This window comes from Halichoerus grypus, chromosome 7, assembly GCF_964656455.1.
Source record: "Halichoerus grypus chromosome 7, mHalGry1.hap1.1, whole genome shotgun sequence".
Classification (NCBI taxonomy): Eukaryota; Metazoa; Chordata; class Mammalia; order Carnivora; family Phocidae; genus Halichoerus; species Halichoerus grypus.
Window position 1 is genome coordinate 154,323,197 of NC_135718.1, and position 26,160 is coordinate 154,349,356.

The 26,160-nt window shown below is 60.2% G+C and overlaps 3 protein-coding genes across 3 annotated transcripts; 1 reads left to right on the forward strand and 2 right to left on the reverse strand.

The window, feature by feature from the left end:
• Positions 1 to 1,306: 1,306 nt before the first annotated feature.
• On the reverse strand, positions 1,307 to 7,935 carry RAB25 (RAB25, member RAS oncogene family). The gene is made up of 5 exons (XM_036067900.2): positions 7,575 to 7,935; positions 4,092 to 4,287; positions 2,716 to 2,909; positions 2,037 to 2,117; positions 1,307 to 1,646 (listed from the first exon to the last, which is right to left on the reverse strand). Exons 1-5 carry the CDS (start codon positions 7,615 to 7,617, stop codon positions 1,519 to 1,521), a joined length of 642 nt encoding a protein of 213 aa, XP_035923793.1. The 5' UTR covers positions 7,618 to 7,935; the 3' UTR covers positions 1,307 to 1,518.
• A 1,033-nt stretch (positions 7,936 to 8,968) lies between these two features.
• On the reverse strand, positions 8,969 to 11,763 carry LAMTOR2 (late endosomal/lysosomal adaptor, MAPK and MTOR activator 2). Its single transcript, XM_036068039.2, has 4 exons — positions 11,550 to 11,763; positions 11,180 to 11,342; positions 9,365 to 9,454; positions 8,969 to 9,158 (listed from the first exon to the last, which is right to left on the reverse strand). The coding sequence occupies exons 1-4, from the start codon at positions 11,615 to 11,617 to the stop codon at positions 9,102 to 9,104; spliced, it is 378 nt and encodes a 125-aa protein (XP_035923932.1). The 5' UTR covers positions 11,618 to 11,763; the 3' UTR covers positions 8,969 to 9,101.
• A 768-nt stretch (positions 11,764 to 12,531) lies between these two features.
• UBQLN4 (ubiquilin 4) lies at positions 12,532 to 26,131 on the forward strand. The gene is made up of 11 exons (XM_036067819.2): positions 12,532 to 12,696; positions 14,145 to 14,296; positions 14,697 to 14,914; positions 15,481 to 15,743; positions 17,233 to 17,391; positions 21,066 to 21,291; positions 22,280 to 22,419; positions 22,864 to 22,947; positions 23,072 to 23,187; positions 23,365 to 23,551; positions 24,510 to 26,131. The coding sequence occupies exons 1-11, from the start codon at positions 12,589 to 12,591 to the stop codon at positions 24,660 to 24,662; spliced, it is 1,806 nt and encodes a 601-aa protein (XP_035923712.1). The 5' UTR covers positions 12,532 to 12,588; the 3' UTR covers positions 24,663 to 26,131.
• Positions 26,132 to 26,160: the final 29 nt, after the last annotated feature.

Sequence of the window (26,160 nt, forward strand, 5' to 3'; positions counted from 1 at the left end):
ACTCCGGCGTGGCCCTCCCTGGCCCTAGGCCCCAAACACATCTCCCTCTCCCCAATTTACTCTTCTCACCCCACCTAGGGAGATTCCCCCTGCTCTTTTTGTCCTAGAAACCCCGCTAGTTTGGGAAGGTAGAGTCTGGGGTGGGGAGGGCTTCCCCTTTCCCGCTGGAGGGTGCGGGTGGGGTAGGGTGGGAGGGGAGACAGCCCTGGGGCAGGGGGATGGTCTCTCCACTGTAGAAAGTAGAGTAGGATTGTGGTCAGACTTAATTTGAGGCATCTAGTGAAGACACGTACAAATCCACCAAGGAAAAATATTTCAAAAGCAAGATAAAGGCGGGAAACAAAACGGACCCATGAATAATCAAGTCAAAGTGATGTTGCACAAAATGCAGAGAAACCAAGAAGGGGGAGGGTTAATGTATTAAATGTGCTATTAAGAACTTAATTTTATTAAAAGTATTATTAATTAAGGCTCTGGCCTCTTTCTCTGCATGTGGGTCTGACCTGCGGTGGGGCGAGTGAGGAGGGGACCACCTCGGGTATTGTGAGTGGTGGGGGGGAGTCTTCTCAAGTGTGACTGTGGGGGCCCTGCCCCCTGGCCGGAAATGCCGGCTCCCACCTGCTCTCCACAGCTCCGTACTTGAGTCTCCAGGCCTTCGGTCCCCTCCTTTCCTCCCCATTTACCACCTAGTCTTCCTGGGGTGGGGGTGTGGGTGCAGCCTGTCCCTCAGAGCAGGGGCCGGGCAGGCCCAGGCCCGGTGTGGGAGGCCCTGCCCTGGCCAGCCAGCTCCAGGGCTGTGTGCTGGGAGACCTTCCGCACTCATCCCACCAGATTCGGTCCGTCCCTACACCCCACACCCCCTGGGGTTCAGGCCACAAACTGGGTAGGAGGCTTCGACCTCCCACCTCCCAGGCACACACAGACAGGGCTGGCCCTGACTCCCCCCTCTCTCCAACACCTCCCCCTGCCTCCTCCCCTCACCCCTGGCATTGGAGTGACCTCAGTTCTTGGCACCAGGGCCCTAGGCACCAGATGGTGCCTGAGGGTGATTTCCTTTGTCTCTCCTTCCAGATACCCCCTCTTGGCCATGCTGTCCTCCCTCCCCCACCTGCCCTGGGCGTTGGCAGAGGGAAGCGTGGGCCCCTCCCTCCCCCTTGGCACTGTCCCCAGACCACAGGACTCCAGAGGCAGCTGGCCCTGGGGGGCAGTGGGTATGGTGGGGAGGGTGGGGGGCGGGGAGGGGAACACCAGCTCAGAGGGGCCAGAGGTGAAGGGGATGGGAGGCAGCAGGCTGGCCAGACATTGGTACAAAACACAGCTTTATTTGAAGGCCAAATCTGTGCGGCTGGGGTGGGGGGACGACAGGTAATAGAGAAACGGGTGGGGGGATCGGGAAGATCTTGGAGCTCCATGGGACCACTCTGACATCTGGAACCACAGGACAGGCAGAGGTCCTGGAGCTGGGGTGGGAGTGGGGCACCAAAAAGCCAGTGGGGGCAGGGCGGGCGCTAGCCAGGGTCAGAGGCTGATGCAACAGGCCCTCTTCTCACCAGGGCCCGGCTCCTGCCCAGCCTGGGCACTGCCCAGAGTGATGGCGTTGGTCCGGCTACTGTTCTGCCTCTGCTTGGACACTTTGCTGAAGATCTCTGAGGGGGACGGAGGGCAGTGACGGGGTCAGAGGACCGAGAGCCCACGCCACCTACACACAAGGCGCGGACTCACCGAGCATGGGTGTGACCACACTTCAAGGAGACTTTGCTGGGAGGAAGTGGAGTTTGGGCACCTGCGTCCCTTCTACTTACCTGGGTGGAGAAGGGCTAACGCTTAGCTCCCTGGAAGTGTGGCCTTCTGGTTCCTTCCCCAAGCCTCAGTCTCGGAGTGGGGAGGGGGCACTGGGGAGGCTCTGAGGAGGCTGGGGGCCCACACAGGGGCCAAGGAATCATCTGGGGTAGGCAAGGGCTGGCCGTCTGCATTCCTACCCCCACAAGAGCCTCAGGGATGGAATGGGGCTGCCAGATGGAGGCAGGGGCTCTAACCTTTGAGGACAGTCTCGAAGGCCAGCTCGACATTGGTGGAATCCAGGGCTGAGGTCTCCAGGAATAGCAGCCCATTGTTTTCTGGCAGGAAAGGAAACACAATAATATTTACCTAATGTTTACCGTGTACATTTGCAATGTGCTAACCCCTTGGCATGTGTAGCTCATTTCATGCTTGAAACCACCTGTGAGGTAGATTTGAATATGATCCCTTTTTCGCCCAGGAGGAAGCTGAAGCCCAACAGCACAGAGAGACTGAACAAAGGACTGGCCCGGGGGTGTGAGGCTGGGCCACGGGACACCAGAGCCCGTACCCTTAACCACTGCATCTTGCTGCCCCTGACCCCAGAGGCCTCCTGGGGAGAGCATGACTGGAGAAGGTCAGGGGGGCACACCTGCCACACCCCAGATCTCGAGCATCACGGAATGGCCTGCCTTAAAGGCAACGACAAGTAATTGCCCAAAAAGACAATCTTAGGGCAAGTGGTGGGACATGATGAGGGACACAGGGTGACAAAAGGAGGGCTGGGAGACTCTGAGGAAGAAGCGATGCAGGTCGGGGTCCCCATGGAGGAGGTCCAGGCTGGGGCCCCAGGGCAGGAGCTGGGGCTGGGGCGGTGGGAGCTGGAGCGCCCAGGGCAGGCTGGAGGGGCCGGACGGGGTGGTGGTGGGCTCTCACCAGCAAACATTCGGGCCTCTTCAGTGGGTACCTCCCGGGCCTGCTGGAGGTCACTCTTGTTGCCCACGAGCATGACCACGATCGTGGCCTCGGCGTGGTCGTAGAGCTCCTTCAGCCAGCGCTCCACCACGGCATAGGTCTGGTGCTTAGTTAGGTCAAACACCAGCAGGGCCCCCACCGCACCACGATAGTACCTGGGTGGGGGGTTGGGGGGGCGACAGAGGCAAGGTCAGAGGTGAGTACCGGAGATGGAGAAACATGAAGCTGAGGTCCAGGGGCCCACATCTGGCCAGGGCAACTCCAGGCTCTGGGCCTGAAGTTGAGCCCTCCGGGGCTACTGGTACAGCTGGGGGGTGGGGGGGTGCAGGGGGGGCGTCCAAAGCAGCCCCACCTTCTCTGAAACCACTGGCTCCTCCTGCCTTCCTAGCCATGGCTTCCTTGGGTCTTTTGTTCTGATATTAGCCCTTGCTGTCCACCCATGTGCACCTGGGCCCCGGTCAACTCGGCCTCCGGGATGCCCACCTTCCATGGCATGTTCCTCACGTGGCTCCTGGGCCACGGTGCCCTCTTCTGTCCCATGGTCATGTCTTGCTAGGACCAGCTAAATGCCCACCGCACGCAGCAGTCCCCGAGCTGACCTCTGAGGCCATCCCTGCAAGCGCCCAGCCTCGCTCCTGGCAGTAGGTGGGGCTTCTTCACACTGTGCTGTCTGATTCCTCCCGCTTTATCGATGTGTCAGCCGAGGCTCGTAAGAGCTCCGGTGAACAGTCCAAGAGTGCTGAGAGTGTGTGTGACTGAGCCCTGAACTCCTGCTTGCTGCCCCTCGGCACCTGCCGTCCCCCGTCACACCCGCAGACCACCCTCCTCACATCTGGCCCGCCGCTGACTGGGTTTGGCGTGGCCTCGGCCTCCTCTGGGTAAGATGCGGCTCGGGGGCCAGCCCTTCAGGTGTGTGCTGAAATGGCAAAGGATGCCAAGTGCAAAGCAGAAGTGGGGCCACTCTCGATCCCACAGCCTCCCCCATCCCGGGTCCCCCTGACATCACCTGCTTGAGCCTCGGGGGCTTGTATTAAGCAGGAATTAATTATGACATCCTAGTCCTACGGTACTTTGAGGATTGCACCAAATGCTCAACGGAAAGTGCCTCATACCCCCCCGGACACGTAGCAAAGGCTCGGGAAGTGGTCCCGCAGCTGCTGCTTGTCCCCCTAGCAGTTGGTACTACTGCATCCGGCCTCAGGCCATGGGGCTCACAGCCCCTGGGGCTCACCGGGGCCACGGAGTCCGGGGCTCCACCCAGGGAGCACACAGCCCCGCGGCCTCTCCTCCGGAGGCACTCCCCAGCCTCCCCAGCGCCCCCCGGCCCCGGGGCTCACGCGGAGGTGATGGCTCGGTACCGCTCCAGGCCGGCCGTGTCCCAGATCTGAGCCTTGACCGCGGCCGTGCCCAGCATGACCGTGCGGGTGGAGAACTCAACCCCGATGGTGGTGCGGCTGTCGTGGCTGAACTCGTTCCGCGTGAACCGGGACAGCAGATTGGTCTTCCCCACGCCTGACTCGCCGATCAGCACCACTGCAGGAGAGGAGAGACGGGGGTGAGCTGGGGGGGGGGGGCACCCATCGGGAGCAGGAGCTGAGCCCAGGAAACTGAGGGAGGAGCCCAGCCTCCTGGCAGAGGCTTCCAGACTGCCCAGGTGAGGGGCCAAGAGCTGGGGCTGCAGGCCTAACAGCGTTCTTGGTCTGGGCAGCCTGCACTTGGGATGGGGCGCCATCCGTGGGCTGTTTGTGGGTGTCGGGGTTGAGGGCTACGAGGTTGGCAGGGTGTGTGGATGTGGACGGGGTGTAGGTCTGGGGAGGGCACATGTTTCTGGACCAGGCCACGTGACAGCATTGTGCCTGTCTGGACGAGGAGGCTCGGTGTGCGTGCACGCGTGCGTGTGTATGTGCGTGTATGCATGTGTGCGTGCGCGTGTGCGCGCACGTATGTGTGTGCATGCGTGCGCGTGTGCATGTGTGCATGCATGTGTGCGTGTGCATGTGCACGCACATATGTATGTGCATGCATGTGTGCGTGTGCGCGCATGTATGTGTGCATGTGTGCGCGCGTGTGTGCGTGTGCGCGCACGTGTTTGTGCGTGCATGTGCGTGCGCGCGTGCACGTGTGTATGTGTGTGTGCATGCGTGTGCGCGCACGTGTGTATGTGTGTGCATGCGTGTGTGTGCACGCCCACGTGTCTGTGCATGCATGTGTGCGCGCGTGCGCGCGCGTGTGTCTGTGCATGCATGTGTGCGTGTGCATGTGTGTGCGTGTGCGCGCACGTGTGTGTGCATACATCTGTGTGTGTGCGTGCATGTGTGCATGTGTGCGCGTGCGTGTGTGTGCATGCATGTGTGCACGCATGCGGGCAGGAAGCCACCACACGAACACAAATGCAGGGAGAACATTTGGCAAGTGACGCATCTGGGGAGGGGGGAAAGTTCAGGGGGGTAAGAAGTTAGGATCCAGCTGTCCCCAAGGAGGGACAGTTAAGAACACGGGGCTGAGTGTTGGACAGGCCTACCCTGACATGTGTTTTCACATGAAATATGGGAATAACAATACTATTTTTTGGATTGTTGCAAGAAGTAAACGAGATATCGCCCAGGCTGATAGTTGTTGGCAGGTCAGTTCTTTCATGGCCAGGTTTCCAGGACTGGGATCTACGGGGGGTGGGGGGGGTGAAGAGCCTCTGGGCTGGTGCGCAGCATCCAGCGCCCAGCTTTACCCAGCACGGGTGAGTAGGGAGAGGGGGGGCTGATGCAAGGACGACCCACAAATTGCGCAACCCTGAGCGAACACCCAGGATTACAGGAGGACCCCTAGGCTGGCGCCCTGGGAGCCACATATTCTGGGCGCTGGTCCCCACTTGGCCTCTCACTCGGCTAGTGACCTTGAACAAGCAGCTTAGCTTTTCTAGGTTTCAGTTTTCTTGTTAAAAAATCTAGGGGCGCCTGGGTGGCTCAGTTGGTTAAGCGACTGCCTTCGGCTCAGGTCATGATCCTGGAGTCCCTGGATCGAGTCCCGCATCGGGCTCCCTGCTCGGCAGGGTGTCTGCTTCTCCCTCTGACCCTCCCCCCTCTCATGCTCTCTCTCTCAAATAAATAAATAAAATCTTTATAAAAAAAAAAAAATCTATAAAGCCCCCTGGAAGGTGTGCAGGGAAGGAAGGAGCTGGGAGCAGTGTGGGCGTGGGTGTGTGTGTGTATTCCTGCCTCCCCCCTGCCGAGACCCTCATCCCGGCTCACCTCTGCCAGTGGCTGGGCCCCTAGCCCTGCCTTCACGCCCAGAAGGTGCTCAGGGCAAGGGCTTTGGAGCCCCAGAGACTTGGGCTTGAATACTGACTTTGTGACCTTTTGTCAGCTACTCATCCTTGTCTGTAAAACGGAGACACTAGGTGTCAACAGTGGTTGAGCACCTACTACGTGCCAGGCACCGTCCTGAAAGCCTTCCACGTATTGACTCTGATCCCCACCACAGCGCCAGGAGGCAAGTACCATGATCACCACCATCCCATTTTTAGAGGCGAGAAAAACAGACACTTGGTGGAGAAGTGGCTGGTACCAGACAGCATGGCTGGCTTCGCAAACACAGAGGTGTGCCACCCCGATCCGCCTTCGAGGAAGGACGAGCCCCCAGCCCCCTGCTCCCTCAGCTCGCCCTGCCTCTCCGGGGCTGCCCGCAGCCGGTGCCGACGCGAGGTGAGACAGGACAGCACCCGCCGCCCTTTGCCAAGGCTCTGTGACCCTGTGCTGCAGTTTGGCTTCTCCCTGTGTCTCCTCTCCCTTCCTTCCACCAGAATAGACACCTTATATCCCAAACTTCTCAGTGTCTGCTTCTGGAGACCCCAACCTGCACGAACTGGTAATCGACAGAGCTGAGATCTGGCTCCTGACCACTACGCTTGCAAAAGGAGACATGCGTTTTGGGGTCATTATGGAGACTCACGAGCTCGGGGCTGGCACAAAGAAGGGCTCAGGCAAGGGCAGCTACTAGTAACAGGGCCGCCCCAGCCTCCCATTCCTGGACAGAGGCCCAGAGTACTGGTTCTGCAACCAGAGTGGCCTGAGTCCCAGCCCCAGTGAGGGCGGGGCTTAGGCGGGGAGAGGCAGTGGGGAGGGGTGGCTGCACGGGGAATCACAGCTCTGCAGTCCACCCTGCCCTGAAGGAGACGTGGAGGTGGGGGTGCACGGGGGCTGGGGTCTACAGGGGTCCCATGCAGGGGCTGAGGGCAAGGAGCAGGAAAGATGTATGCATACTTCCAGGAGCAGCCAAGCCGACCCTGTGACTGGTATGTGGGCCCAAAGGGGCTGCCAAGGGACAGCAGACAAGGTCCCAGCCCTCAGAGTCTTCCAGGTTCTGTAAGACCCTGCTCTCGATCTATTACATCTTCCCTGTCTTCACCCCGAAATGGATAGAGCTCTCCTTTCTCTTCTTTCCTGCACATCCACCCAGAAACAGGGCTTTTTCCTCTCAAGGTTATTCCCTCTCTTCTCAGGAGGGAAGTCCTCTCTTAAGTCTGACCTCCATCTCTCGCGCTGCGCGCTTGACAATTCCTAGGGATGTGGGCTTCCTTTGCAAATGGAGCAGAGGGGCCTAACTTGGGCCCACCGGGGAGTGATCAACATCATTATCTGCAGGAGTAGAGCACTCCGGCAGCTCCAGAACTTTTGCCCCAGTAACCAGACCCTCCCCCACTCCCTGCAGCTTGCTTTCTTCTCCAAAGGAATGATGGACCCGGGGACAGTCCTGGTAACAGGTAAAAAGACAGGAGGGGTGCTCTCTGGCTCTGACGGTCTCTCTCTTTATGGACCCCAACTCACCCTTGAAGACAAAGTTATAATCTTCCTCGGCTCTGTTCCCCATCCTGGCTCCGCATGGAGGGTACGAGTGGCTTCAGGGGCAGAGGTGACAGGTCTACGCGTTGGCTCAGTACCCTCCACTCTCAGCTCTCCAGACCTGGATCCGCCGCTCCTCTCATTGGGGGTAAAGAAACTTCTGCAGGCAGAGGGCTTGAGGGCCCACTTGAGGTTAGGCAGGGCCTGGGAGGCTCAGCTCTAGCAGGTGGGGGTGCTGCAAGGAAGCCAAGAGGACGGAAGCTGAGAACAGGAAGAGCAGGTGGTGGAGACCTGGGGCCCAGGTGGGTGGAGAGATGATGACGTCAGACAGGTTAGGCAGGTTGAGTGTCTGCTCTCAACCGGTGCTCCCGCAGTGGGGCGGCCGGGCAGGCTGGTGGGGGGGGACACGGCGGGGGGGTGGAGCTGGGACAGGCACAGGACCTTCAGAGAGCCAGCTGAGGACTGAGTGCACGGTGCTAGGGCTCCTGGGACCAGGAACCTACCTGGGCAGCCACCAGTGAGTGAGAAATAGCCTCTCAGGGAGCAGAAACCTGCTTGGCCTCCTGCTTTTCCTTCAGAGGCTCTGGTGGGGGGTGATTGGGGGCACCAGGGGAAGGGCTGCCGGGGCGAGGGGCTGGGGCTGGCGGGTGCCAATCACCTTGCTGCACTGCAGAATTCTGGGAACGGTGTTGTGGACACAGAAACGTCTGCCCCTCCCGACAGCCCAGGGCCTGGGATGGGCGGTGTTCCTCACCCTGGGTGGAGCTGAAACTCGCCGCCTACCTCTCCCCTGGGATGGTCCCTTCCTCGGGCACTGGGCTAGGGGCTGGTAGCTCCCTGTCCACACCTGCTCTAAGGACCCAGGGTAAGCAGAGAGACGGGTGGGGGAAGAGTTTGAGCGCAGGGCAGGATCTGGAGATGCCTCTGAGGCCCTCTGACACCCCCTCCCCGGGATCGGAGGTCTCACGGTAAAGCCATACCACCTGCAAAGGGCTTCAAGATCCGGAGGGTGTGAGCGTGGGGTGGCCCTGGTAGGTGGCTAGTGCGCACTCTTCCAACCCCAAGGGCAGAAAAGGCACCCCCCCAAAGTTGGGACTGAACGACACTGGCCTTGCAGGGCCCTATATTCTCGCTGTCCAATAGGACCCCCAGCAGCCCCCCACCAGCCTGCTGCTTCTCTGAGGTCGCTCCCAAACGTGTGCCCATCAGGTGGCTGAAACGCTCAGAGGGGCAGGGCCGAGATGGTCATGTCGCTGAGGCGCCCCAGCTGTCAGAGGGCGAGGGGAGAGGTGGGCCCTCAGGAGTCTCTCCTGAGCAGTCCTCACTCTGTTCCACCTCCTTCGGCTCCTCCCGTTCAAGAAATCAGTCATCACGCAAGATAGGAGTTCAAGTTTATTCTTGGAAAAAACAAAGTCTCACCCTCCCCCCACCACCCGGAAAGGCTTCCCCGGGGGGCCCTGCCCATCCCAACGGTCATTTATCTTTTTTGACCCCAGCTTCAGCCCAGGCTCATTATGAGGCGGCTACTTGGGTAAGGGGTTCCTCCAGGTACTGCACCAAGGCCTGGGCCTGCAAGAGGGGAGGAGAAATCAGGCCCACAGGATCTGCCGCTAGAGGGATCCCCAATCCAGGCCGGACGCCCGCTGCTGAGCACCCAGCCCCCACCCACTCCGGGGAGTCGGCCCACCGCAGACTCCAAGGTGGTGGGGTGGGAGCGGACAGTGAAGAGCACAAAGGCTGGGCCCACAGTCGCAGAGGAACGGGTACATACACACCTTGGCCTTGAGCATCCCGAAGCCCACCGTCTCCTTGGCGTACATACACAGCAGAAGGTTGGCCACCCGGGTGATGGCAACACGGCCCTCCTGGGGGGGGTGATATCGTGGGATGTAGGGTTCCGCTTGGCACCCTCAGCCCTCTCTTTCCCCAAGGGCTCCTCTTCAGGGAGACTATCAGCTTCTTCCTTCCATGCCCTGGGCATGGCAGGGGCTTCAGACGAGGGGCTCTGGCCACAGCCCTGGACGTGGGGTCCTGAGCTCAGATTCCAGGGTCAGCACAGCCCCTGCTAACCGACCGCCCCCGGGAAACTCAACCTCGCAGAAACTTGGTTTCTCTGTGACCCCTGCCTCATCCCAGTTGGTGAGGATGCCAGCACACAGGACGGAGTTTTGAAACCGCAGAGGACCGTCCAAATGGGTGATATTATTATTACGGGTTCACCCCAAAGACCCTCTAAGGAGTGTGGGAGCAATTAATCTAATGTATAATTCTCTTTTCCCATGGTAAAGTTTTTCAAATTGCAGTTCTGACTCTAGGGTTCCATCAATTGAGGAGGTGGGTCAGTATGAAAAAGAAGAGAAATGGAGTGCACTGCATGTTTGTTTTAGTTGGGGGGGTGTGGGCTCTGACTTAACAGCTATTTCTTTGGCTGGGGTGTGGACAAGACGTTGGAAAAGCTCGTGTCCTACAGCACCCACTCTAGGTTAGGCACCCAGCAGGAGTCATCAACTGAACTGAAATGGCATCCCTGGTTGGGCATGGGGTGAGGATGAGGTAGGCAGCCCCGTTACAGTGGAAATCCTCTGGGAAGAGTTCACGCTTGGGCCTTTTCAGTTTGGTTCAGCGAACTTTCACTGGGCATTTGCTGTGTGCTGGGAGCCAGGTGCTGCACTCCCTCCCTCTCTGGCCTCACCTCCTACTCACCTCCCCTATTCCCATGCTGCTCCAACTACATCAGCCTCAGGGCCTTTGCACTTGCTGTTCTGCCAGAAATGCTCTTCCCCTAGATGGCCATATGGCTGGCCAACTTCCCTCAGATCTTTAATGAAATGTCACCTTTTCAGTGAGACTGTCCCTGATATGTGCCCCACCTCACTTCCGTTTCGCATAGCATTTTCAATATCTCACATCCTAGTGTTTTGACTTACATATGTATTTTACAGCACACATAAAACCATAAGCTTCTGTGAGAAGTTAAGGTGACAGTTTTGGTCCTGTTTGCTACTTTTTCCCTAATCCTTGAGAACACTGCACGGACCTAAACATGTGTTGGCCGAACAAATACAAAGGTGAGTGAGACCCTTTCTGTTTCCCGGAAATTCACAGTCTAACGGCTACTTCCCCTTTCTGGGCTGCAGCTCGCTCTTCTGCAAACTGAAGGGATGGGCCGAGGATCTGGAGACTCCGCTGTGCTTCTGTGGGCCTGTGACTCAGGGTGACAACACTACAGTTTACATCCTTCCGTGTGATCTTCAGGACAAGCCTGTGTGCGTGCACTCCTGTTGGGCGGTATTACTGTTCCCACGTTGGAGATGCGGTCAGGAAGTTCAGAGAGCTCAAGTGACTTACCTAGGGCTCCACGAATGACAAGTGGCCAGCTGAGGCCAGAAGCCCGGGCAGACACTGGGTCCCGGGCCCCTCCTCACCACCACCTGCTGCATGGGGCCCTGCCTACCACAATGCTGCAGCACACCGACTCTTGGTAGCCCGCGGAGATCCTGTCCCTGCCCCTCCAACCATCCAGAGTGGGGTCCAGGTAGCCCCATGGGGATCCCCTTAGGGGACAGGGGGAGTGGCTCCCCTCTCCATACCATGCAGTCCATGAGGATGAATTTGAGATTGTCTTCGTTAAACGCTTGGTTCCCGTTGCGGTCGTAGGCGGCCCAGATGTTGCTGGCGATAGCCGCGGTGACCCGGGCGTCCGTGTCCCCGTAACCGGAGTAGGCCAGCAGAGAGCCCTCGTTATTCAGCAGCCTGGCGAGCGGCGGTAAGAGATAAGGACGTGCTCGGGGCGGCGAGAAAACGCCTGCGCTCTCGCCCCACCTCCCGCCGGGGCGCTTCCAGAAAGCAGGGGTCTGGGCAGACGCGGCCCTTCCCGCCGGCCGCGGCCCCTCTACCCTCCTCCCTCCCCGAGACCCTTCCCCAGCGCGCCCCGGGCTCGCCTCCTCCGGCCGCACTCACAGCGTGCTCTGGACACCTCCGGTGTTAGCCTGGCTTAGCACCTGGGTCAAAGCCTTGGGACGCAGCATGCCTGCGGCTCCCGGGCCCGGGCTTCCGCGCCAGCCCCCGAGCTGCCTCCCGCGGGCCTCCGCGGGCACCTCCCCGAGCTCCCCGCCGCTCCGGAACTCCGCGCGACCCGGAGGTCCCGGCCCGGCTCTGCGGTGGCGACGCAACACCGCCCCGCCGCGGGGGGCGCCGGGAGTTGTAGTTCCGCGTGGCCTCGCGGCGCACCCTGGGAGCTGTAGTTCGCCTTTCCCGGGGAACCACGTGGTCGTTGGGGGGGTTAAAGAGCGGGAGCGAAAGGATGGGGGCAGGACTGCAAGGGCGTTTAACAACCCACTCCCCTCCCCGCCACCTCGGGGAGAGAAGAGTCAGCATGCCCGCTTGACAATCACGACCAGAAACTGAAAAAAGAAATCCCGGTATTTGTCAGGCACACGTTTGGTTACTTTTCAGAGCAGTTCCCTACGTTATGAACGACCCTGTGACATGAGACCAAGGCTCAGAAAGGCCTCTGGAGCCGTACTTAGTAGACTCCGAGCAGGCCACGACCTCCGGGGGCATAGTCAGTCCTAGAGGTGAGACCTTGGGTGGACGTCCAGACGTGGGGGGGGGGGGGGTCAGCCTCCGAGTCGGGAGAGGCCCGGGAACCAGGACAACGCGGCGGCGACAGGGACACGGCGTTCTGTCCCGGAGCGGGAGTCACCGCGGAGGCGGCGGGCCAGGACCGGCGGCGGGCTGTCTCGGGGAGCCCGCCCCGCCCCGCGAGGCCCGGGCCGCCCCAGCTGCAGTGCCCCCCCCAGGCCGCCCGGGGCGCTGTGGGCGCAGTTGGTCCGGAGGGCGGCGCGGCCGCGGGGAGGGGAGGGGAGGGGAGGGGAGGGCAGGGCAGGGGAGGGCGGAGGGGCGGAGGCCGGAGCAGAGCCGGCCGGGCGGGCGGCCGGGCGGGGAGGAGGAGGAGGAGCCGGGGCGGGCTGGCGGGCGGCCGGGTGGCGGCGGCGGCATGGCGGAGCCGAGCGGGGCCGAGGGCAGGCCCCCCATTCGGGTCACCGTCAAGACCCCCAAGGACAAGGAGGAAATTGTGATCTGCGATCGAGCCTCCGTCAAGGAGGTAGTACGAGCGGCGAGGGTGGCGGAGGAGGGGTCTGCGGAGAGAGGGGTGGCTCCGAGGCGGTGGGGCGGCGGGCGGGGAGGGTGGGGGCCCCTCGGGATCTCGGAGGGGAGGGAGGGGAGGAGCGGGGCTGGGGGCGTCCTGCGAGGGGGCTCCGGCCGGCGCGGCGCGTGCAGCGGACTCGAGGCCGGGGCTCGCCTTGTGGCCTGGGTTGGGGGCGTGGCGGAGAGCTGGGAGGGGGCACCTTGCACCGGGGAGGGGAAGGACTCGGGGTCTGAGGGCAGCGTGCGCCCCGAGGACTGGTCGGGGATTCGAGGGGCCGCGGCCCGGCGGCCTCCGGGCTCGGTGCTGCGCCAGGGGAGCGGGCGGGGGGCGCCCCCGAGTGCTGGGGCGCGGGGCGCTGGACGAGCGTTTCCCTCGGCCCGTATCCGTCTTACCTTTTCAAATCGAGGTGGTTACAGTGGGCCCTCGGCCCCTCCGGGACTTACGGTGTGCAGTAGGTGCTCAATAAAAGTGTGTTGGATGAGTGAATGAGGGAGCACTGGCTGTGTTCGCCTCCCCCCCCCCCCCCCCCCCCCCCGGTGGCAGCTCCAGAATTTCTCATAGGCGGGGCTTAAGATAGGCCATCTGGTTGGAAGGAAGAGATCTGGAAGCTGCCTTGGCTTAGCAAGTGCACTCTTTACTGAGAATGTCCTGTTTTGGTTTGTTTGGGTTTGGGGGGAGAGCTGATGGATTTGGGGAGTCTGAATCTCCCCAAGCCAGTCTTTAGTGCATTCACGCCCCCCCTCCCCCCATACAAAATGACTGCATTCCAGAACTTACATCCTCTGCCCTGCAGAGCTCAATCTGAAATCAGCTTTGGCTGAGAGGCCGTGTGTCGGGTCAAGAACTGGGGCTTTGGTGTCAAGACCTGAATTCCAGTCCGCCCAGGGCAAGTCACGTAACTGCTCTGATCCTCAGTTTTCTCATCCTGAAAGTGGAGATGATAATTCATATCTATCTCACGGGACTGAGACTCTTAACTCCTGAATAGTTGCTGCTGTTAGAGATCATTTGGAGTCTGTGTGTGGTCGTTGTTACGAAAAGGCTGGAAGGCAGAGAAAGCTGGAGTCTAGAACCGAAGGCTGAAGAGAGACAGGCCTGGGTCCAAGGCTGCTGAAGGAGTTGGGACAGAGAGCCACAGGCAGCGCCCTCGTCCTGGGGAGCTGGAGGGAGGGGCCGAGGAGGGAATCTGGAGAACGGGCTGGGCCTCCTAGGCTGGGAGACCCTGGGGCTGAGCCGAGATAGGAGCCTGTCACTGGTCCATCTCTTTGGTTACCAAGGGAGCTGCTCAGTGCCACTGGATGGATGGGGTCTAGACTGCAGAGGGACTTCCCAGACCAGAGGTAGGGTCCCTGGTGGGTGGAGCCCAGGGAGGCTCTGCAGTGACCTCTGCCTCTTGACCACAGTTCAAAGAGGAGATCTCCAGGAGGTTTAAGGCTCAGCAGGATCAGCTGGTCCTGATCTTCGCAGGCAAGATCCTCAAGGACGGGGACACACTGAACCAGCATGGGATCAAGGATGGGCTCACTGTCCATCTGGTCATCAAGACCCCTCAGAAGTAAGTCCAGGAGAGGAGCAGATCCAGCTGCTGACTGGGCCTGTCTTCCCCATCTGGTCCTCGCTTTCTCACCTGTCGCTCACCTGCACGTGGAGGGCCACGCCAGCACCCAGGAAGGTGGCTCTCAGGGATTGCCAGGCAGCCCTACCATCTCCCCTACAGGGGAAAGGAACCTCACCTGCCTCTCCCAGAACGCCCTGCAGGCAGGTGGTCCTTGCTCCTGCCTCCGCCCGAGTTCCCCACCCAGCGCCGCCTGCCTCCGCCCGATTTCCCCACCCAGCCCTGCCTGCGGGTGCCTTCGGAGTTGGCTTACTCGGTAGGGCAGGGGCTGCACTGAAAGGAACTCCGTGTCTTCCCTTTCCTGTTCACTTCAGCCAGGACTTTCTTCCTCTGTCCTCAGGGCTCCAGATCCAGCTGCCGCCACTGCTTCTTCTCCCTCCACTCCAGACCCTGCCTCAGCACCCTCCACCACGCCCGCTTCGCCTGCCACCCCTGCCCAGCCCTCCACCTCGGGCAGTACCACTTCAGATGCCGGCAGCGGCAGCCGGAGGAGCAGTGGGGGGGGTCCCTCCCCGGGGGCTGGGGAGGGACCCCCCAGTGCTACTGCATCCATACTCTGTAAGCCCTCAGGGAGGAGGGCACAGTCCTGTCTGGGGCTAGGGAGGCGGGGAGAGCCAAGAGGAGGCAGAAACGTGGTCCCTGCTTCTGGTCGGATGGGGATGGGGACCCCTGGACATGGCGTTCCAGACACTGGTGCTTGGGCGAAGCAGGGGAGGAAGCCAGTCTACCAGGGCCTCCCCGAGGAGGGGAGCCTGGATGAGCGTTCAGAGGGAGGGGCGGAATGGGGTTGGGGATGTGGAGAACGCAGGGTGAGGATGTTGGAGTTTGGGGACAAGGGGGGTCCAGCAGCAGCCAGCTGGGGAATATTTACTGCTGATTGAGCAGGCCCCCACTGGTCACCCTCTCTGTGCTGTGCCCGGCTCTCAGCCTCTGCCTCCAGAGAGGTCTCGGTCCACTGGGCTCCCATCTCCGCCAGCAGTGGGGCAGGGCTGGGGCCGGGGGAAGGATTGGGAGGGGAGGGGAGAGAAGCAGGCGAGGCTCCTCGTGGAGACCTGAGCGCAGTGGCTGTGGCCAGGTGGGGGCAGGGGCTCGTGGCCGACGGTGACCCCGGCCCCTCCCCGCAGCTGGCTTTGGGGGCATCCTGGGCCTGGGCAGCCTGGGCCTGGGCTCTGCCAACTTTATGGAGCTGCAGCAGCAGATGCAGAGGCAGCTGATGTCCAACCCCGAGATGCTGTCGCAGATCATGGAGAACCCCCTGGTCCGGGACATGATGTCTAATCCCGACCTGATGCGCCACATGATCATGGCCAACCCCCAGATGCAGCAGCTGATGGAGCGGAACCCCGAGATCAGCCACATGCTCAACAACCCGGAGCTCATGAGGCAGGTAGGTGTGAGAGCAGGTTGGCGTGGGGACGGGCAGGACACAAACCCGGAGGGCACCGGCCGGGCCGCCTTGTCCTGCGTCGGCTTGTGTGTACTTGCTCACCCAGCAGCCATGCTGTGAATGCTGGGGGTGTCGGTCTGGCTTTCCGGGAACTTCTGGTCTCAAAGGGAAGTGGGACTCGTAGACACGCAGTTGTAACGCAGCGGGGTTGGTGCTATCATATAGTTGCAGGGTCCCCCAGGGGCACAGACAGGGGCTCCCGACCCTGCCCTGAGACCCAGAGGAGGAAAAAGGGGAGAGCGTTCAGGGCCGAGGGACCGCAGGTGCAAAGGCAGGGGGGCACTTGGGGAGCCTGGGGCTGGGCAGGGCCGGTGGCTGATGGAGACCCCGCAGAGGCAGTTCCGTGTTGGCCTTCGGGAGCTGCGTCTTACGGCCCAGGGCAGTGGGGGCCAGGGAAAGACGACGGCAGCAGGGCTGTGGGCACCGGGGCCGCACTCATCGGAAGATCAGTTCCTTCAGCGCGAGGATCTGCAAGTGTTTTCTTCACCGTCCAGAGCGGTGCCTGGCGTGCGGAGGTCCCTTGGCAAACAGTGAGGGCAGGAGTCACGGGGTGAGGAGTCAGGTCCCACCTTAGACTTAAAGGTGTTTCGGAGACGCAAGTGCAGAGCGGACGTGGGAGTAAGGACTGGGAAGTCGTCCCCAGTCGGGCACGGACAGGCAGGAGCTACGCGGTCATCTGTGTCGTGGGGGCTTGTCCCCTGGGGCCGACGCGGGCCGGCCCTTACTGACACTGAGCTGTTGGCTGCAGAGAGAAAGCCCCCATGCTCTGGCCGGGCCAGAAACCTCGGGCCGGGGTTAGAGGGTGTCGGCAGCGCCGTCCTGGCTTGAATGCCTCCCCTCCCCGACTTGTGGTCATCTGCCAGGAACCACAGTACGATCTTGGGCAGACAGACCCACCTGGCCTCGAAACCTGGCTTCACCGCTCACTGGCTCCGTGTCCCCAGGGAGTCTCAGCCTATTTTCTCATCTGCAGAAAAGGGACAGAAATACCTCCTTGGGACAAGTATTGTGGGGATCCCATGACTTCAGTTGTGCACATGGCTTTGCCTGGTGTCTGTATGTAGTAGGCGCTCAATAGATGTTGATTTCCTCTGCTGCCTCCTCTTCTTTCTCATGTCCTTTCTTACTCGGTTTCCTTTCGCTCCCTGACACCTGGGCCTCCTGAACCCGAGGAAGGGGAGCTGTGGCCCTCAGCCTGTCCGGGATCACTGTACCACAGTGCAGAAAGCCGGATACCCACAGGGAGGCAGGGCTGGAGCCAAGGTGGCTGTAGCAGAAGGAGGTCCGACTTAGCTGACCCGCCGCCTCTGTGGGGTGGTTCCTGGGCCCTGGCCCCTAGTCCCGATGCAGACCCCCTCCTCAGGGCCCTTGTCCAAGCTTGGTACCCCCCAGTTTCCAGGGTTCTTCCTGTCTCTCCCTTCTCTACCAGACCATGGAACTGGCTCGGAATCCAGCCATGATGCAAGAAATGATGCGGAACCAGGACCGGGCCCTGAGCAACCTGGAGAGCATCCCTGGGGGGTATAATGCCCTCCGCCGCATGTACACAGACATCCAGGAGCCGATGTTCAGTGCTGCCCGGGAACAGGTGGGGCCGGGGGCCAGGCTGTGGGAGGGCTGCTGGGGCTCAGGAGTCCCTCCCCCAGACTCAGGCAAGCCTGGGGTGCTGTCCGCTCCTCTTTTCTGATCTAGCCCTGCGAGAGTGGGCCTTGGCTTGAAGCAGTTCTCACGGCAGAGGCAGGGATGGCCCAGCTCTGCCTGGGGGGGGAGACAGTAGGGCAGAAGGTAGCAGAATTCCCTGGGGACGTGGGGAGGGGTGGGGCGTAGCGTCCAAGCGATCTGACAGCCTCGTGCACCAGGGGCTCAAAGGTGGTGGGGCAGATCTGGAGTGAGACAGCCGACCCCAGCACAGTGTGTCTCAAGTGTGGTCCACGGATCACCTGCGTCAGCGTCACCCAGGGGGCTTGTCCATAATCCTGGGCCCCTCCTTTGAGCTATTTATTGATTCAGTTTCTGGAATCAGGCTTGGGAAGATGCACTTTTGAAAGTGCCTTATGAATTCTTCCAACCACATAAAAAGTACAGACAAAAATACTGCATCCTTTTGTATCCACGTTGCCCTAACGCGTTGCCGTACACAGAGCTTCGGTGCTTTTTGGCTCTTTTTTTAAGTTTAAAATATACTGAATACATTATACATTTACACACTTCAAAGTTCCCAAGTTATGCAAAGTAAACAAAAGGAATCCTTTTATTTCCATCTCCCAGCCACCTCTTTTCCAGCCTAGAGGTAACTAATGTTAGTATTTTTTAGAGTTTCCTGGACATGTTTAATACTTGCAAACAAGACGTTACAGATAGAATTGCAGCCTTCACGTATTCCCTGCCCCATTTTACCCCTTTCGCTCTCCAGAGAGAACCAGCACCCTGAAGTTGGTATTTACCGTTTCGATTCTTTTATGGCCTGTGTTCGTATCCATAAATAACTTAGAGCATTGATTTGCATATTTTTAAACCTCATAGAAGTGGTATCCTGCTGTTCATATAATTTTTAACTTGCTTTTTCAAAACGTTTAGAAAATGTTTTATTGGAGAATAATATGGCTTCAGAAAGGTACACATATCATAAGTGTACAGCCTGATGGATTTGCACACACTGAACACACCCCCCAAATAGTGCCCAGGTGGGAGGGTGGGGTCTCATGTTACTTTTTCCTGGTGGAAGACGAAAAGCCCCATATCCTGAGTGGTTCACGCTGTCCCAACAGATTTCCTTGCTCATGCTGTCTCTGGCCTACAGCAAATCTCCACAAATAAGTGTGTGTCTTGCTGACTCTTCAGGATTCCGCTGGTCTGTTTGTCTGTCCCTACAGTGATACCACATTTTCTTAATTAAGTCTGGGTACCTGGTAGAGTAAACCCCCCACCTTATTTTCCAACATCTTCTTGGTTATTCTTGGCATTGCTCTTTCAAATTTTAGAAAGTGCTTATAGGGTTCAACTCTGAGTTTTTTAAAGAATTTTTTTTTAAGATTTTGTTTATTTGAGAGAGTGAGTGAGAGAGAGTACGAGAGGGAGGAGGGTCAGAGGGAGAAGCAGACTCCCACTGAGCAGGGAGCCTGACGCGGGGCTCCATCGTGGGGCTCCATCCCAGGGCCCCGGGATCATGACCTGAGCCGAAGGCAGATGCTTAACCGACTGAACCACCCGGGCGCCCCTGAAAGAATTTATTTTAATAAAAAGTTATATAAAGAAAAAAGGAACTTATTTATTTTAAATTATTTTTAAGTATTTAATTAAAAATATACATCAAAGTAATGCATGCACCTGGTTAAAAAAAAATCCAGTAGCTGCGAAGGGCTTCTAATAAGCCCTCTGGCTAATTCTGATCCACACTAGGCTGTAGGAACCACTGGAACAGTTGGAAGAAGGGAGATTTGGCGTCAGCAAACTGGGGTTCAGATCCCTGGCCACCATTTTTAGTGGTGCGGGTTTAAGTGAGTTGCTCCACCTTTCTGAGTCTTAGCTTCCATGTTTTCAGACTGGAGGCAACCTATTAAAGCAGCGGTTCTTGATCATTTTGGCCTCAGGACCACCTTAGACGCTTAAGAATTACTGAGGACCCCAAAGAGCTTTTGTTTCTGTGGGTTAGATCTATCAATATTCACTGCATCTGAAATTAAGACTGAGAAACGTAAGGAATGTTTATTAATTCATCTTAAAATAAGAGTAAATCAACTACACGTTCACATAAACCGCATGTTCTTTTAAAAAATAACTTCATTTTCCTAAACAAAACTTGAGCAGACAGTGGCCTTGTTTTAATGTTTGCAGACTTCTTTACTGCACGACGGCTGGACTCGCAGCTCGGCTTCTGCGTTCGGTCCGTTGCAATGTCACATGTCACGTAGCCTCTGGAAAAGGCCATTGAACACTGATGAAGACAACAAAAGTGAAAAAAAGCAAATAGCACCTCAGAACTACAAAAACAGTGCTAAGCCTTGCAGGGGTCCCAGGACCACACTTTGAGAACTGGTATATTGGAGGGCTACTGTAAACATTAGAATAAATGTGCCAGGCACATAGTAGGTGCTCAATAAATGGCTGCTGTCATTGCTAGAGGGAGGTCAGAAAGAGGTTCGGTCCAGAGAGCGTGCCGGAAACAACGGGGCCCAGAACCCAGCGGTGGTGGGTGCAGGGCGAGTCACCAGGCAGGACATCAGAAGCAGGGACAGCGCCTGAGGCTGTGGGTGTGGACCCTGGCCTGCCGGCCTGTTGTCAGCAGGCATCTGGTCAGGCGGAAGAAGCGCAGTGCAGGGCTGCAGGGTCCTGGGTGAGCTCTGGTCCCCGCGACCCACTTTGAGTCAGCAGGAAGCCCCGTGGTGAGGGGCGGCCGGGGCTGCTCAGGTACCTCCTGCTTAGGTGAGGGCCCCCCGGGACCTCAGGAGAGGGAGCCTGAGCAGGGGCACAGGGTGTGGACTCCATCAGCAAGCACACCCCTGCACAGAGCTCCTTCCTGGGTGCGGTGGATCCGGAGGGAGGAACTTCTGGGGCTGCCTCGGGCAGCACACTATGTAATGGGGCACAGACCCCGAGGTGGGTGACACAGCCGAGGGGGCCCGTTTAGCTGCAGGAAGGAGGCTGAGGAGGAGGAGACCATGTGGCGGAAGCAGCGGAGGGAGGGCACGCTCAGCCAGAAATGCGCTCCACTGAGGGGCTCGGCTGTGTGCGCCTCGGTGGACAGAATGCCACTTAGGGGACCTGGGGGGCGGGTTCTGGGGAGTGGGTGCTGGACCAAGATGGCTGGAAAAGGGGAAGCCTAGAGGCAGATCAGGGCTGAGACAGAGCAGGCTCCCACCAAGCCAACGATCGCTTATTCTAATGTCAGGGGAGGGGTGCAAAGGGGACCTTGTCTCTGCCCCTTGAGAGCTAAGGAAGACAAATACGTCGCTACACAGCGGGAAGGGTGCACGTCAAGTCCCACAGGGCACAGAGGAGACTAGAGACCGAATGTTTAGAGCCGCCGGGGGAGGCGGGAAGTTTCCAGCTGCCTGAGGGGTGTTGTGACCGGGTGGCCAGCACTGGCCAGTTCCCACCCTGCAGGATGAGGGGGGCGCTGCCCGTTGTGAGCTGCCCTCCGGGGTCTCAGGCCCCTGTCCCTTTGCCAGGGAGGGGAGGCTGTTAGGTGAGAGGACACAGAGGGCCTAGCCCTTAGCCCTGCTTTGTTTCAGTCCTTAACCCAGAACCTTTCCCTCCTCCCAGTTTGGCAACAATCCCTTCTCTTCCCTGGCCGGGAACTCCGACAGCTCATCCTCCCAGCCTCTGCGGACTGAGAACCGAGAGCCCCTCCCTAACCCCTGGAGCCCCTCGCCCCCTACCTCCCAGGCCCCCGGGTCCGGGGGGGAGGGCACCGGAGGATCGGGGACCAGCCAGGTGCACCCGACAGTCTCGAACCCCTTTGGGATCAATGCGGCTAGCCTGGGGTCAGGTATGTCCTAGGGTGGAAGGAGCTTAGTGGGGTCACCAGGGTGGTCCCTCTGCCCCAGGACTGAATGGGGCTCACACTGCTCCTGAATATTGAAGACAGGTGAGACTGTATTGAAGCCACAGAGGGGGCTCTGCAGCCTCAGAGGATGCGGGGTGGTTTGGGCTGTTTCCTGTCCCTGGGAGCAGCCTGGGTAATGGCTCACGAGTAAAGCAGGCCCACCTCCTAAGCTCCTGCAGCCCTGCTGGAACTATCCAGCATCGTCAGTGGGTCAGACTGGGGAGGAGTGTGTGGGGGAGGACTCGGGGCACACCTGGGGCAGGCAGGTGTGAGGCTGGGGGAGAGGGATGTGCAGATCTGCCATGGACAGAAGTGGGGGTTATGCACTGCAAATCCTTGGGGATGCCCCATGTATCTGGACTGTGACCATACATATGACCCTGGGGGTGTCTTTAGTAGATGCCCTGATTTCTCTGTGCCCTGGGCTGGGGCGGGGGGGGCGCACCTTGATCCAAAAGTCCCTTCCCCTCTGTGTGCTTCAGCTCCCTTATTTGTAAAATCAGGGATTTGAACCTGATCCATGGCTTTAAAATTGTGCTCCAGTCCTGGGGTGTCTGGACCACCCCCAGGAGAAGGAAGGACCGAGTGGGAGGGGCTCCAGCCCTCCTGCCAGGCTCTAAGCAGACCGTTGGCATACTTGGTTTTTGAGCAAGATCTGGTTTGAGGAAAGGGCCTCTGCCACTAGCACAGGTCTGCTAACCACGAGTCCAGGTGACCGGAGCCTGCGTCAGGGACAGCCGGGGGCGTGGCTGAGACCCAGTTCCCAGCCGCAGCAGGGAGAGGGACGCACGCCCCTGTCCTGGGGGCCGTGTTATCGCTGCTGTTCTGAACTGCGTAACCACCCAGCGTCGCAAGCAGGGAGATGGAAGGGCAGCATCTGGTTTCCATCTGGACCCTTTTCTCCTGTCCGTTGTTCTCCTCCTTGTGCCAGGAGTGTTCAACAGCCCAGAGATGCAGGCCCTCCTGCAGCAGATCTCTGAGAACCCCCAGCTGATGCAGAACGTGATTTCAGCTCCCTACATGCGCAGCATGCTGCAGACGCTGGCCCAGAACCCCGACTTCGCTGCTCAGGTACGGAGCTGCCACCAGGGGGGCGCGCTGGGGGCCGTGACGCGCTGGTCAGGTCAGTCCCGAGCCAGACCGCGGGGCGGGCGTCTTAGGCCCGCCGCCTCCGAGCTAAGCCCTTTACGAGCCTCCCGGTTTGTTTGCTGTGAGTGCTCATGTTGGTGGCTCCTCCCTCACGGAGTTGTGCGGGCTCGGGAGTGCATACGAGGAAAGTGCCCAGAAGGTGGCTGGCGCAGCGTGAGCACCGTGAACTTGCAGAACTGCTGCCAGCACCAGGGTGGGGCTGGGTGCCCCGGCTCGTGGCCCGGAGTGTGGCTCCATCTCCTCCCGCTGCCCCACGTCGGCCTCCGGGGGACCCCGAGACCCACACTTCCCGCAGTGGTGAGGGTGCCGGGGGGCGATTCTTGGGGAGGGCGGGCCCAGGCCTCCCCCGCTGCCCTCCCCCTGCAGATGATGGTGAATGTGCCGCTGTTTGCGGGGAACCCCCAGCTCCAGGAGCAGCTGCGCCTTCAGCTCCCCGTCTTCCTCCAGCAGGTGCGTGAGGGGCCAGGAGTGGCGGCTGGGGGGTTGAAGGGCAGGGCAGAGCTCCGGCCTCGGGCTTGGGTGGCCTCCCGCATCCTGCCACCTGCCACCGCCTTCTGTGCCTGTTTCCCGCCAGATGCAGAACCCGGAGTCCCTCTCTGTCCTCACCAACCCCCGCGCCATGCAGGCCCTGCTGCAGATCCAACAGGGCTTGCACACCCTGCAGACCGAGGCCCCTGGGCTGGTACCCAGGTGAGGGGCCGGGGGCAGCGAGGTGCGGGCTCCTCCTCCCCGCCCCCTCCCGGGCGCTCCCCGCTGCCACCGCGTGTGCGAGGGCCTGCTCGCCTCCCTCCGCTCCTCCTTCTGCGCCTCCCGTGCCGTAGCTTTCTCCGAGGCTGCCTCCCACCTCTTGGTCTCTCCTGCCTGCAGCCTTGGCTCCTTTGGGATGTCCCGGACCCCGGCACCCCCGGCAGGCAGCAGCACCGGGGCCGCGCCCGAGGCCCCCACCTCCTCGCCGGCACCCCCTGCCACGTCTCCTCCGGCGGGGGCCTCCGGGGCCCAGCAGCAGCTCATGCAGCAGATGGTCCAGCTGTTGGCTGGCGGTGGGAGCTCACAGGTACGCGGGGCGGCCGGCGCGGGGGGCCGAGCAGCAGAACAGAGACAGCGGAGCGCTCGGGGTCAGCCAGCCCCGCCCTCCTCAGGTCCTAGGCGGCCACTTGCTGGCCTTGGGGGGATTGCCGCCGTCCCCAAGTTCTGTTTCCACAGCCGTGGAGTGGGGCTGGGAACAGTGACCGTCCCACTGGCTGCCAGGCACCGCTGTGAGTGCTCCGTGGGAGCGCGCGTTCGCGCCGAGCCTCACCACGCCTTGTCAGCGCGCTGCACCTGTCATAAGGGGCAAAGGGAGGCGCAGAGAGGTGACGTGCCTCGCTCAGAGTCGGTAACAGAGCCAGTAAGTCGGTAACGGAGCCGAGATCCCAGCCCCGGCACGTGGCTCCGGAATGTGCGTCTCAGCCACCGTGCCCCGGCCCTGCCTGGTGCTGGTATCGTAGGGCTCCTGGAAACTGAAGCCCTGTGGCTCTGAGGCTGGGGAGGAGTGTCCTGGGGCATGGGGTCACTAGAGCCCCGGACCACAAAGGCAAGGCCAGGGCATTGGCTGAGGAGTAGGGTAGACCTCAGGCGAGGCCCTTCACCTTTCTCTGGCCTCTCCCGTGGCTCCGTGTGTGGACACGGCCGGGGCCAGAGCACGTGTAGAGCGTGCGTCTTCCTGACCGCAGAGCGTTCGGCTCCTAGAGTGCCACGAACACGTCCAGAGCGCTGATGGAAAGAGTTAGGAGCATGGGCTGATCTGTTTGAAATGTCCGGAAAGACGTCCCCCCCTTCTGTTACACGGTCGTTTCGTGGCCTGGGGAGCAGCCTCCTTGGCCTCTGTTGGCAGCTCACCCCGCTCTGCCCACTGGTTGACCTTGAGGATGTGCGAGAAGACCTACTCTCCCCTTCCCTCGGCCGCACACCTCAGATTCGATCGGGCCCCGGGGGGGGTTCCCGCGCCCACCTCACAAGGCCTGTCCCTCCAGGTGCAGACGCCAGAAGTGAGGTTCCAGCAGCAGCTGGACCAGCTCCACTCCATGGGCTTCATCAACCGTGAGGCCAACCTGCAGGCCCTCATTGCTACAGGAGGGGACGTCAACGCGGCCATCGAGAGACTCCTGGGCTCGCAGCTCTCCTAACCGCCCGGCCGCACCACCCGCCTGCCCCCTCCCTCTGTGCCTGCCGTCCCCATCTTCTCCCTGTCCCTCCAGACAGCAGGCTGGCTTCAGGGCCGCGGGCCTGGCCCCGGAGCTCTGAGAATTCTGGGTTTACTTGCACATCTCTTACAGAGTCTTCTATCCAGGTCCCGTTTGAGCGGGGCTGCGCGAGCCGTTTTCCAGTGTCGTGGGCCAGCCCCAGCTCCTGGCCCCGCCGCCAGCCTGCAGACGTCCCGGTGGTGGCATGGGGTTGGCAGGGGGACTGCCATCTGCTCTGCGGGGATGGGGTGTTCCTCCGGGGCCTAGGGTTTGGCTTGTATGGTTCCTTGTGGGGACTCTTCCTTCCCTCTGCCCCCTCCTCCCACCGGCAGCCTGATCCGAGCTGGGGTCACACACTCGGAGGGGGGGCAGGTGCACAGGCTGCCTTTTCCTCCTCACCCCCTGTCCTGGTCCCTTCATTCAGCCTTTGTTGGGATGTCCCGAGAGAGGAGATGCCTGTCCTCCCTGTCTAAAGGGGGAGGCGACCGTCCTCTCTGTACAAGGAACTAACAAGCCCCGGACCAGCCCCATGGAGATTTGCTAGAGGAAGGGAAGGGGGAGAAGGACCCGAGTCAAAGGCTCAGAAGTTGGAATTGACACTTGGGGAACGGAAGCCCTAGTAGCTGTTTTAGGCGGGAGAGCGCAGGCTCAGGCCTGGCAGAGAAGGCCTAGAGATGCTCACAAATTGGAGCTGAAGGAAGGGACTCACAGGTGCTCCTACTGGCTCCGGGGCCAGGACCTGCTGGTGTCCCCAGGTACCACTGGTTTGAGCCCCCCTCAAAAGACATGAAGGGCTTGGGGTCTGTCTCAGCAGTGGGTGTGTGTGTGCGGGCGTGAGCACACACACATGCTCAGTGAGTTGCACAGGAGGGTGGGCTCTTTGTTGATTACTGGTTCCGAGCTCTATCCCACCACAGAGACGTGGGCAAAAGGGCCAGTGTGGGGCGGGAATACATACAGTCCAGCCAGCCAGGCCCCGCGGGTACCCGAGGGTAGTGCGGTTACCCCTCCCAAAGCTGTCAGGGCTGTGAGCAGCAGCCCTCCCGCCCCTCCCCTCCTTGCTGTTGGGGGGAGTACAGCAGTCTCTCCCCTGCAGTCCCTGGCCTTTGGAGTCTTCACTGTTTCTTCCAGGCCAGAAAGTTCTATTTGAGGAAGGAAAGGAGAGGGCGGCAGCCATGCCTTTGATCTGGAGTTGGACGTCGCTCTGTTGGAGCGCAGAGAAGGCTCTTCTCTCTGCCGCGTAGCCCGGCTGCTCGGCGTTCCCACGGCCGAGCATGCGGAAGGGAGAGCAGCAGAATCTTCTCCAGATGGGAAAGGGTCCCGAGCAATCCAGAGAGGATGTCTGTGTGGCTCCCCCCCTCCCCGACGTCCACACTGGCCTTTGTAAATAAATGACGTGGTCTTTGTTGTCACGATGTCTTGGAGTTTGTTTTCTGGGGGA

Excerpts from the sequence above, each read along its gene's own strand:
- UBQLN4 (XM_036067819.2), top strand. The coding sequence starts at position 12,589 with ATGGCGGAGCCGAGCGGGGCCGAGGGCAGGCCCCCCATTCGGGTCACC. Across the intron at positions 15,744-17,232 it reads ACCCGGAGCTCATGAGGCAG|ACCATGGAACTGGCTCGGAA; the intron begins GTAGGTGTGAGA and ends CTTCTCTACCAG. Across the intron at positions 22,420-22,863 it reads ACCCCGACTTCGCTGCTCAG|ATGATGGTGAATGTGCCGCT; the intron begins GTACGGAGCTGC and ends CTCCCCCTGCAG.
- LAMTOR2 (XM_036068039.2), bottom strand. The coding sequence starts at position 11,617 with ATGCTGCGTCCCAAGGCTTTGACCCAGGTGCTAAGCCAGGCTAACACC. Across the intron at positions 11,343-11,549 it reads GGAGGTGTCCAGAGCACGCT|GCTGCTGAATAACGAGGGCT; the intron begins GTGAGTGCGGCC and ends GCCGCTCGCCAG. Across the intron at positions 9,455-11,179 it reads TCATCCTCATGGACTGCATG|GAGGGCCGTGTTGCCATCAC; the intron begins GTATGGAGAGGG and ends CACCCCCCCCAG.
- RAB25 (XM_036067900.2), bottom strand. The coding sequence starts at position 7,617 with ATGGGGAACAGAGCCGAGGAAGATTATAACTTTGTCTTCAAGG. Across the intron at positions 4,288-7,574 it reads TTATAACTTTGTCTTCAAGG|TGGTGCTGATCGGCGAGTCA; the intron begins GTGAGTTGGGGT and ends CCTCTCCTGCAG. Across the intron at positions 1,647-2,036 it reads CTTCGAGACTGTCCTCAAAG|AGATCTTCAGCAAAGTGTCC; the intron begins GTTAGAGCCCCT and ends CGTCCCCCTCAG.